The 12,350-nt window shown below is 37.1% G+C and overlaps 1 protein-coding gene across 4 annotated transcripts in view; it reads right to left on the reverse strand.

The window, feature by feature from the left end:
- FSD1L (fibronectin type III and SPRY domain containing 1 like) overlaps window positions 1–12,350 on the reverse strand; it is a 90,099-nt gene that overhangs the window by 23,902 nt on the left and 53,847 nt on the right. For 2 of the 4 annotated variants that reach the window (XM_025360720.1, XM_025360719.1), the window contains exons 7-10: window positions 11,325–11,534; window positions 9,522–9,620; window positions 5,290–5,419; window positions 4,593–4,625 (exon numbers count right to left, since the gene is read on the reverse strand). In XM_025360720.1, the coding sequence (XP_025216505.1) occupies window positions 4,593–4,625; window positions 5,290–5,419; window positions 9,522–9,620; window positions 11,325–11,534 (472 nt within the window). The remainder of the gene's footprint in view (window positions 1–4,592; window positions 4,626–5,289; window positions 5,420–9,521; window positions 9,621–11,324; window positions 11,535–12,350) is intronic. The other 2 variants (XM_025360723.1, XM_025360721.1) reach the window with 1 other exon arrangement.

Here is a 12,350-nt window from a genome sequence, read left to right on the forward strand (position 1 = left end):
AAGTCTCCCACTATTACTGTGTGGGAGTCTAAGTCTCTTTGTAGGTCTCTAAGAACTTGCTTTATGAATCTAGGTGCTCCTGTGTTGGCTGCATATATATTTAAGAGAGTTAGCTCTTCTTGTTGCATTGATCCCTTTACCATTATGTAATGCCCTTCTTTGTCTCTTTTGATCTTTGTTGGTTTAAAGCGTGTTTTATCAGAGATTAGGATTGCAACTCCTGATTTTTTCTTTCTTTCATTTGCTTCATAAATATTCCTCCATCCCTTTATTTTGAGCCTATGTTTGTCTTTGCATGTAAGATGGGTCTCATGAATACAGCACACTGATGGGTCTTGACTCTTTATCCAGTTTGCCAGCCTGTGTCTTTTAATTGGGGCACTTAGCCTGTTTACATTTAAGGTTAATATATTGTTGTGTGTGAACTTGATCCTGTCATTATAATGCTAGCTGGTTATTTTGCCCATTAGTTGATGCAGTTTCTTCATAGTCTTGATAGTCTGCACAATTTGGTATGTTTTTGCAGTGGTTGGTGCTGATTGTTCTTTCACTGTTTAGTGCTTCCTTCAGGAGCTCTTGTAAGGCAGGCCTGGTGCTGACAAAATCTCTCAGCATTTACTTGTCTGTAAAGGATTTTATTTCTCCTTCGCTTATGAAGCTTAGTTTGGCTGGATATGAAATTCTGGGTTGAAAATTCTTTCCTTTAAGAGTGTTGAATATTGGCCCCCACTCTCTTCTGGTTTGTAGGGTTTCTGCAGAAAGATCTGCTGTTAGTTTGATGGGCTTCCCTTTGTGGGTAATCCAAGCTTTCTCTCTGGCTTCCCTAACATTTTTTCCTTCATTTCAACCTTGTTGAATCTGACGATTATGCGTCTTGGGGTTGCTCTTCTTCAGGAGTATGTTTGTGGTGTTCTCTTTATTTCCTGAATTTGAATGTTGGCCTGTCTTGCTAGGTTGGGGAAGTTCTGGATAATATCCTGAAGAGTGTTTTCCAACTTGGTTCCATTCTCCCTGTGACTTTCAGGTACACCAATCAAATGTAGATTTGGTCCTTTCACATATTTCTTGGAGGTTTTGTTCATTCCTTTTTATTCTTTTTTCTCTAATCTTGTCTTCTTGCTTTATTTCATTAAGTTGATCTTCAATCTCTGATATCCTTTCTTCCACTTGATTGATTCGGCTATTCATACTTGTGTACACTTCACGACGTTCTCGTGCTGTGTTTTTCAGCTCCATCAGGTCATTTATGTTCTTCTCTAACCTGGTTATTCTAGTCAGTCATTCTTCTAACCTTTTTTCAAGGTTCTTAGCTTCCTTGCATTGGGTTAGAACATGCTCCTTTAGCTCGGAGGAGTTTGTTATTACTCACCTTCTGAAGCCTGCTTCTGTCAATTCATCAAACTCATTCTTCATCCAGGTTTGTTCCCTTGCTGGCGAGGAGTTGTGATCCTTTGGAGGAGAAGAGGCATTCTGGCTTTTGGAATTTTCGGCCTTTTTGTGCTGATTTCTCCCATCTTTGTGGATGTATCTACCTTTTGTCTTTGATGTTGGTGACCTTCAGATGAGGTCTTTGAGTGGATGTGCTATTCCTTTCTGTTTGTTAGTTTTCCTTCTGACAGTCAGGTCCCTCTGCTGCAGGTCTGCTGGAGTTTGCTGGAGGTCCACCCCAGACCCTGTTTGCCTGGGTATCACCAGCGGAGGCTGCAGAACAGCAAAGACTGCTGCCTCTTTCCTCTGGAAGCTTCGTCCCAGAGGGGCACCTACCAGATGCCATCCAGAGCTCTTCTGTATGAGGTGTCTATCAGCCCCTACTGGGAGGTATCTCCCAGTCAGGATTCACGGGGGTCAAGGACCCACTTGAGGAGGCAGTCTGACCCTTAGCAGAGCTTGAACGCTGTGCTGGGAGGTCCACTGCTTTCTTCAGAGCCATCAGGCAGGGACATTTAAGTCTGCTGAAGCTGTGCCCACAATCGCCCCTTCCCCCAGGTGCTCTGTCCCAGGGAGATGGGGGTTTTATCTATAAGTTCCTGACTGGGGCTGCTGCCTTTTTTTCAGAGATGCCCTGCTCAGAGAGGAGAAATCTGGCAGTCTGGCCACAGTGGCCTTGCTGAGCTGCAGTGGCCTCCACCCAGTTCGAACTTCCCAGCAGCTTTGTTTACATTGTGAGGGGAAAACCACCTACCCAAGCCTCAGCAATGGCGGACGCCCCTCCCCCCACCAAGCTGGAGCATTCCAGGTCAATCTCAGACTGCTGCTGTGCTGGCAGCAAGAATTTCAAGCCAGTGGATTTTAGTTTGCTGGGTTCTGAGGGGGTGGGACCCGCCGAGCCAGACCACTTGGCTCCCTGGTTCCAGCCCCCTTTCCAGGGGAGTGAACGGTTCTGTCTCACTGGCATTTCAGGTGCCACTGGGGTATGGGAAAAAAAAAAAAAAAAAAACTTCTGCAGCTAGTTTGGTGTCTGCCAAAAAGGCCACCCAGTTTTGTGCCTGAAACCCAGGGCCCTGGTGGGGTAGACGCCGGAGGGGATCTCCTGGTCTGCGGGTTGTGAAGACTGTGGGAAAAGTGCAGTATCTGAGCTGGAGTGCAGGGTTCCTCAGGCTCTGTCCCTCACGGTTTCCCTTGCGTTGGGGAGAAAAATCCCCAACCACTTGCACTTCCTGGGTGAGGCCACGCTCTACCCTGCTTCAGCTCGCCCTCTATGTGCTGCACCCACTGTCCAACCAGTCCCAACGAGATGAACCGGGTACCTCAGTTGGAAATGCAGAAATCACCTGCCTTCTGCATCTATCTTGCTGGGAGCTGCAGACCGGAGCTGTTCCTATTCAGCCATCTTAAAGATCAAATCTGGCACATCTTTCTTCCTAAGAATGCCCGGGGCATTTTCTTAATTTGGCAAACTACAGTCAGCTCCACATTAGCCATAAGCTTCCAGGCAGCAGTCCTTGGGAAATTCTCCTGGAAAGAAGGCAGGCGTGCCGTCTAGTGACATGCATGCGCCCTGTGTGTGATCTTTCAGGCCTAAGCATAGGCAGGCGTTGATGAGGCAGGGTCGGGGCACAGGGTAGGGTGAGCTGCCCTCCTCACACCAGACTTGGTGCACAGCTAGTGCACTGTAGTTTCGAGAGAGAGTTGCAGTTCCACTCTTCTCCCCATCATGATCGTACACCGTATCTGCAATCCTACCCTAGGCACCTCTATTCAGAGGTCCTCTTCCTGGAGAGAGGCCCTAGGCTGAGTTGCTTTTCAGGTGTCTCTGCATAAAACTCCTTTAGGGCAGAAGTCAGGGGAGGAGTGATGGTCTGAAAATATTTTTCTCCCCTCTGTTTCAGTATTTTTCCCATTTTAGCCCTCACTGCCCACCTTCTTGGCTCTCAGGTCCATAAACTGGCAGGAGCCTTTTGTTTGGGGCTTGCTGCAGTGAGAAGATCCACTACTTGTGATCTGTGTTGATTTACGTGACCTTCACCCAGTGCCATTCTGTTGGGAAAAACTGAACAATGGGGGAGTGAGTATTCTTTCCTTTGTGGCCTCTTGCTTATACTATCACAGCAAATCAATAAATGTTTGATTATTACTTTTAGTTTGACTATCCTACCTAACCACCTCAACATCTGGTAGCTCTGGGCATCTTTCTTCCTCTGAGCACCTTTATTCACACTTACCATTGTACATATGTCTACCTTGCATTATTGCTATTTGCACATACATCTCATCTACATAAGTTAGGGCAAATTTCTTGAAAGCAGACAGTGTTTATCCCTATAAATCCTATAACATCCAGCAGACATCCTATAGTGAACAAATATTTATGGAAAGAATATATAAATGCATATAACATTCCACTAGTAGCCTATATGTAAAATACTCTTAAAAAGTAGGAAGGGAGAAAGAAATAATATAACCTTAAATCACAAATATGTAGTCTATTCATAGACTGTTAAATTCAGCATTTTCCAATTTATCATACACTATAAAATCACTTTTCCCAATATCAAGTACATAAACTGAAAAGAAGAGGAAGATAATTTTGAAAAGAGAATACATTCTGGTTTCCAGTAAAGATATGTGATATCTTCAAATAAGCATTATATTACTCATGCAAATTGAAACAATTCATCTTTCTGGAACTGTCTTGACAATTTTAGCAATGACCTTTATTTTTTATCCTTGTTGATTCTGAAACTGCCTAATTATTATAAAATAGAGAACTCTTCAAACCTGCTGTGTGTCAAATACAAATAAAAGTGAAGCTATAATGTTAGACTAGTGAATATTATTCAGTACAACAAGAAAGATGCCAGGTATGAGTAAAAGCATAAAAATAAATCAGATAAGGAAAAAAAATTCAAGAAAGACTTTAAAGCAGAGCTTACTTTGTTACCATATACAATATAATCCAAATAATATGCAGCACACTACAATGTAAATTCAAAACATAAGCTACCAATACAGTCTACACAGAGCAGTATTTTAGCTTATGAAGGCTGCCGCAATGGCTTCTGCTTATTGGTTAAAAGAAAAAATTAAAGTTTTTTTAATCAGCCAAGCTAGATTATACTAAGTCCTAGAACTAGACAGACATAGATCATCACCTTGTATGTTTCTTCAGTGAAGTAACATGGACACTGTCAGATAAAAACAGGCAACTGTTAAGAAACTGTTTTACAACTTAAATTTAACAGCTTATAACAAAATCAGATTAAAGGCCTGCTGAGGAATTTTTGGGGATTCATTTTTGTTATTGTAGCTCACAAAGGCATTTATCTTCAGTTTGAGCAAAAATTTCTTCTATTAAAAAAGAGGCTCACATGCTTTGACTTTATTTAAGTAAGTTAGTTATGACAATAACAAAAGGCCCTCAAACCTGCGGCTTAGGTTCACTGTGTTGCTGATCAGAAGCAAGACCCTAGGGTTGTACCTGCTAAACGCTGTCATTTAGTGCAGACCAGACCTGCAGGTAAGATAGGTGATCTATAAGTCTAAAATTCAGGAATTAAACTAGAAACCTCTTCTAAGCAATTCAAGTTTCTGTATATATAACTTCAAAGAAATGGAATACTGAAATGAAAATGTGTAAGAGGATTAGGGATGAAACTAAAACAAAGTAACAAAAAATGTTAATGACATATTAAACTACTGACAAATAGTATTATATTCTTCACTTTGGTGCTACCAATATACTGTAAATATCATAGGTATATTGACTAAGAATTTCAATGAAAGTTATTGTTAAGTAAGAACCAGTGTAGAAGCATTTGTCCATATGGCAGATTTAATGGCCTAGCTTACCTGCCCTTGTTCTCTTTTCCTTTCATTTTACTTTCTTGACCTTTTCCTCCAGTAGGATCCCACTCTACACAGGTATCTTCAACTTTCAGGTTCAAATGGGATGAGGAGTTATCCAAATTGAAGTTAAGTGCTATTCAAGATAATATTTCAATATATTTTTAAAATATAGCATATCTCCACTTTCTGAAACACAGCTATCACATTATTTTTAACTCAATCAATTCAATACTGAATACAGAAAATAAAGTACAAATTCATAATCCTAGCACTTAAAATTCTCAACAATCAGGCTGTAATTTATAATTCTTATCTGATTTCCCATTATTCTTCTCAATATATCCTATACTCCAATCAAATACAATGTACTTGCATGGTCACTGACATTTCTGCTGTTCATTCTACTAAAATCTCAGTGAGTACACAGTAACCTAAATCTCCTGTTATTAGGATATCAGTTGACTGTTACGACAAAATAGGAAGGGGAACTGGAAGAATTAAGGAGAAGGATAAAGTTACATAGTGTAAAAAATTATAGAACCTGGCATACACATTTTCTCTGATACTCTAATATTTAATAATTTCATACCTAAACTCTCAGTTTCAAAGTAAGACAAACATGGAGAAACTGAGGCCATGATGGCAGAACAAGGAAACTGGCCCAGCTGACAGATAATTTACATGACCAAGTGTACAGAGGGAAAAGGGACCACATAAATGAAAAAAAAAAAAAAAACCAAAAAACATAAAACTATGCTTTCCAGATTATTTGATATTTTGAGGAATTATCTATACTTTTCACAAGACTTACTCAGAACTGCTAATTTAGGAAATCAGTGAGGCAAGGTATACGCTTCCCTCCTTGGAAATTTAGGGTAAATCATTAGAATGTATTGATTCATGACTGATCACACCATTCCTTTTATCTTAAAATATAACTCTCGGAATCTTTATTTTGCAAGGTATCAGCTATTACACAGTTACTAACTAATCTGCCTGTTAGTTCTATTTCCCTACAAAGGTTCGAACTTCTAGTATATATTAAGAAATACAGTATCCCTTTACAAAACCCTGTTTCACTTACGGATATTACTTAATTTAGCTAAGGCTTCAGTGTGTCTGTGAACTACGACTCTCTATGTGTTTATTTTGTTGTTTGATGATGCATATCTGTTTACCTAATGAATCAACAATCCTTTTATCCCCTATCGTTCTGTAAAGAGCACTTTAATTTCAACTATGTATTGGAGCTATTGTTCATTATTTTTATTTACGAAACAACATTCTGAATACAACTCTACTGACCACAGAGCTTCCAGTAAATGTCATACAATACAAGGAAGTTCACAGCTTTCAAAATCTGTATTTAAACAGAAATGAACTGACAGAAAAAAGAGATAATGCAGCAATAATGCAGCTTTTTAGTAAAAATAGAAATAGAATTCCTTAATAGGTTGTCAAAAGGTTAGGATTATGTAACACTGATACCCTGCATTTCCAAGAATGAAGTGCCTTAATAAAGTTAACATCTATATATGAGTCATTAGGTAATGCATGTGAGAGCAATACATTTTTGAGAAAGAATACTGGATTTAACTCTAAGGTGCCACCAATTCTCAACTGCTTGCTAAAATCCTAAGGCTGTTTTTTTAAAAAAGGAAGAAATCCTAAGGCTGTCCCCTAATGTTTGTTATGCTGGAGAGAAGGGCCACCAGCAATACTGATGTCAAAGGTGGTAAAAAAAAAAAAAAAAAAAAAGATAGTGCCATTGAAAACCACCTAAAACCAGACTTATCAAATACCGCAGCATCCAAACAAAAAGGCATGGGTTTCAATCCTAAGGAGTGTCATTTTCATATCTCTCTTTCTTTTTGGACACTACCCCTTTATGGGACCTCAGTTAAGTTATAGAGCTCCTTAATGTAACAGAGATAACACTCTATAGTTAAAAATAATAATAATAATAATAAAAAGACTAGCCTCAAAAGTGAGGTCCTATCTCTTGTATAAGTCCTAAGTCCTATAATACAACCAGATACCGGTTCCCATATCTTTAAGAGTCTGTGAAAACAAAGTACCAAAAATCAGAGTACAGATATGTTTCACATGTTTAACTTTGTGCCACTGGCTGCTTTCTTGGTACTATAAAATTATATCATAGACACTATCAATTAAAGTTGGAGAATAATTTGTGATTTAGTAATTTAATATCATTTACCTTCACAAGAAAATAACTTATACCCTAAATATTCTGGTGATAAGAACTTATATTACTCTTTACTTCTGAGAATTTCAATGCCAGAAGAAATAGTGCTACACATGTTGGAGGGCAGAAATAAACAATGATCACTATTTTCCATATCAAGAACCTTAAGTGGAAGCATATGAAATTTTAGTAGGCTCAACTACTTAATCTCCACCTTTCTTCCTTTCTCTCTCATTTTTTGTCCATACACTAATTTCTACTGGTTGGTTGAAAAAGGCTGCAACAAGCCAAATAAATTGGTAAACAACTGTTCAGTGTGTCATTTGTAAAAATGTGGACTTTTCCTATGCAGCTCTTACTGCTATGGAATAACCCTAGAAAATCTGTGACTCATGGCCATGTAGGAGTCTAACTTTATTCTGGAACTCCCTGAAGGTCAGAATCACTGTTCCATGGGTCTCAGAGTTGAGTTTCAGTCTATTCCTACCGCAGAGGGTTTACTCAACAGTGAAGAAGTGCTAAAAAGGCCTAGAATCAACTTAGTTTCTCTCTACAAACCCCAAGATTAAGAGTTTGACCAGTAACATCCAAACATTGCTAACAGGAGCAGCCAGCCTAGCTCGAAGAAAACTACAAGCCAGTCATTAATTTTCCTGTATCTATGGAATTTGCATAGAAATGTATAATTCACCACATTTAGGTCTAACTTTGGTCATTAAATATAAAGAGTAAATGAAAAGAAACAAAAGAAATTTTAAAAATACGATGCTCTTGAGGAAGAATAATAATAGTAATGAATTTTACTTGATGGGCTAAAACAGTTCAAGGTATATAGAAAAGATTATCTTCCTATATATGACTGTATTTTAAAATGGTAAAAACCTCTAAGAAACCACAGTAACATCTCAGTTTGATAACATGTAATACAGAGTAACTGCATTCCTTAGCTAAGTTACCTATAGTTCAGTTCTCAAATAAAAACATTTGCTAATCCAAACAAATTACTTCAAGATAGACTTTATTTTAGACCTTTGTGAAGCAAACATTTTTCTGAGTTTGTCTCATCAACAAATTATAGGCCTCATATTTTGTTTTATTCTGATATGATTTTTTTTCATCCTCCAAATCCAATCAAATTTCTGGCAGGTAAACCTATTCAAATGCTATATGAACTAGAGGTCAGTGGAATGCCTTAAGTCCCAAGTGCCTACAAGAATGTGTAGAGTCTGGTTCTGGAATTAAACCCAGTCAATAATCATCTCACAACTGGGAAAGTCTCCAGCATTATAACCTTCAAATTGGTAAATACCTAAAAATATCCTCTGTATTCAAGTGTGCTACCCTAGGGAGTTTTCATTAAATCCAAATTGCTCTCAGAGACTAGAAGAACCTAGGTTCCAGGCTCATAGTAAGGGATGGCACAGAACTCAGAAGTGGATACTTATTCACACCTTTCCAAACTAGGTCTAGGGATCATGGGAAAGTCATTTAATATATTAAAACTATTTTTTCATCTGCAATATGGATATCAATAATATCTAGCATACTGATCTCTCGATGACTTTAATTATCTAATAAAGAATTGAAAGTGTTTTGTAACCATTAATAAACTATATAAATGTTAACTGCTGCAATAAGATTCATGAAAACAGAGAGGACCTGAACTAAACAGATACTTCCCCAGTATTGATTCCCCACTAATCCATTCTATGGGAAAACTCTGGGCAAATCTCGGTGATACTTACCTATTTATATATTGAAATGTATAAATCAAGTGTCCACCAGAAAATACAATATCATCATCTCAGTCTATTTTATTTGTATGAATACAATCATATAGGAAAACCCAATGAAAAACACTACTGTAGTCCTATTTTCCCTTTCTTAAAATTCTTACTGTTGCGAAAGCTAGGCTAGGGGAAGTAGAGAAGGAATTCAACATAACATGAAGTGTTTCCTGTTACAAAGTTATGAATAACTTCAGCTGCTAAGCTTTGTTTTATGCTGTATAAAGAGTTACTGATCTCACCTTTGGTCTCTAGAGTCACTGGATCAGAATACTCTCCAGCCACAGCCTTGTTACAAGCTCGCACTCTGAAATTCATATACTTTGAATCAAATTTTAAGCCTGAAAAAATGAAAACATGGTTTTCAGACATGAACAGTAAAGGACTCTATTCCCAAAAGTATGAGTATGAGCCTTCAGACATTAAGTACCATGTCTCTGTATTCAGGAAGAGTATGAATTTGTTAAAAGAGTGATATGTGGCCAGGTACAGTGGCTCACGCCTGTAATCGCAGCACTCTGGGAGGCTAACTCCCAAACCTGAGGTCAGGAGTTTAAGGCCAGCCTGACCAACATGGAGAAACCTCATCTTTACTAAAAACATAAAATTAGCCGGCGTGACTACTCGAGAGGCTGAGGCAAGAGAATCACTTGAACCTGGGAGGCAGAGCTTGCGTTGAGCCAAGATCGTGCAATTGCACTCTAGCCTGGACAACAAGAGTGAAACTCTATCTCAAAAAAAAAGAGTGATATGCTCAAAATAAGAGGAATCATGATTTAATTATTATTTTATTCAAAGAAACACATATAGTTTATCAACTTTTATTTTAACTCAGTGATTAAAAAGTACCCTTTCAGGCCTCATTAAAAGTAGTATTTCACTCAAAGAGAGATGGAACAATTTATAATAACACATTCAATTTAAAGTGAACACTCTAAATAATTTTTATATTTATGAAACATTGTTTTTTATGTGAAAATGAATTTAAAGAGGAAGTAAAGCAGAGGTTAGTAACAAACATTTTGAAGTACAGTCTAGATTAAAATCGCAGTTTAGAAATTACTAGCTATGGGACTGTCAACAACTTGACTGAGCCTCAGTTTCCTAGTTGTAGAACAGAAATGATAAAGCCAACTTCACAGTTGTTGTAAAGATAAATGAGATGTAACATGCTGATTAAATGAGATGTACTATATGTAATACACTTGAGCCCATCTTCTGACAAATGGTATGGCTCAATAATGGTGCTCCTAATATTACTACTCATGCATAATAAGCATCTGACAACTCAGGCAATATTTTGCCATTTCAAATATCCAAAGTCCACTATATATTGAGACATCCTTATAACGGCTTTCAAAAGGTCAACACGAATTTCTAATATTATACCAAGTCACAGGTCTTCTTTAATTATTAACATGAAGGTAATCTTAAAACAGTAATTTACATTATCACATATAATGTAAATACAGCATTTACATTATCAGTGAAATGGTTACTGAGAACATCTAAAAAACCAACAGCTTTTTAAGAGTCAGAAAACCAAGGTAAAAATTAAATGTTATTCTGCAATAATGTTTTCGGAATATCCCTTCATACTTATTTTACATATATTCTGTTTTACTATGTTACAAATGTCCAAAAGTAATAAAAACAAAGGTTTCCAGCCTGGCCAACATGGTGAAACCCTGTCTCTACCAAAAAATACAAAAATTAGCTAAGTGTGGTGGCACATGCCTGTAGTCCCAGCTTCTCAGGAGGCTGAGGTGGGAGAATCGCTTGAACCCAGGAGGCAGAGGTTGCAGTGAGCCAAGGTCCCGCCACTGCACTCCAGCCTGGGCGATAATAGAACAAGACCCTGTCTCAAAAAAAAAAAAAAAGGGTTTCCTTGATATTTCAAGAGAAAATCACTTCCATAATGAATATCTAAAAAGTCAGTGTGACTAAAGAAACTTAAAAACTTTATCCTTTAAAGTAACTCAAAATATTTTTCAAGAATACATTTATCTTCTGAGAATGAGATTCCTGAAATGCAGACATGTTACCTGATAGTGTATATTCAGTACCCTTAATATTATCAATTATCTCCCAGCATCGCTCATCCTTTACACGTGGAAGTCCATCATAATTAGTCTTCCTATGTTCCAGTATAAAATGGTCAATCTTATTATCTTCTTCCAGCATTCTCCAAGCTACTGTTACAGAGTTATCTGCCACCAAACACTCTACTGGATCTATCTCTGGAGCTTTGGGGACTGTAAAGAAGAAAAAAAAAAAGACTCATTCATTCCTCATTTATTACAGCACTAATCAAATATTGATATATTTATATCATTCAAACTGCTTTTTCATTCTGCTTTTGAACTGCTCAAAAGTAGATCAGATTAAGCAAAAAGATACCCCATAAATGTAAAATAACTATTTTCAAAGTACACACACTAAAGATAAGGAATCAAGAAAGACTTGCTACTTCTGAACACATTTTTAATCTGACATTTCAAATAGTTGTAGCATATACATTAAATCAACATTAACAAATAGAATAAATTGCTTTGAATATAATGATTAAAATAATTCAAGAGTATATTTTCACTCTTGAATGTATTTTAAAATCTTGTTTCCCAACCCTGCAAAATACTTAAGGATTTTTAAATGTTTTTCCCAAGAGTTCTACAGTTCATTAAAATAAACTATAGTAAATGAGCCACATTTTACATGTATGAACATTAATTTCTTTTCCATGAAAGACATATTTCATAGCTTTTTAACATTAACACATGATCCACTGACATAACAACTGTAGAACATGGTCCTGCAGTGATATGGACTTGTCTGAACTGGGTGAAACTATGCAATCTAGCAGGTATCAGATTTAAACATTTTATTGTTAAAGAAAATAATTCAAAAGATTTATTCCTGGTATGTAAGGCCAGTTAAACATTTGAAATCAATTAATGTATTCTATTCCGTCAATTGCAGAAAAATTATATAATGATATCAATAAAAAAAGAAAAATACCATTTATAAAGTAAAAAATAAAACTCTTTGTTGATGACATGACTGTCTATGTA

The sequence above is a fragment of the Theropithecus gelada genome, chromosome 15, assembly GCF_003255815.1.
Source record: "Theropithecus gelada isolate Dixy chromosome 15, Tgel_1.0, whole genome shotgun sequence".
Lineage (NCBI taxonomy): Eukaryota > Metazoa > Chordata > Mammalia > Primates > Cercopithecidae > Theropithecus > Theropithecus gelada.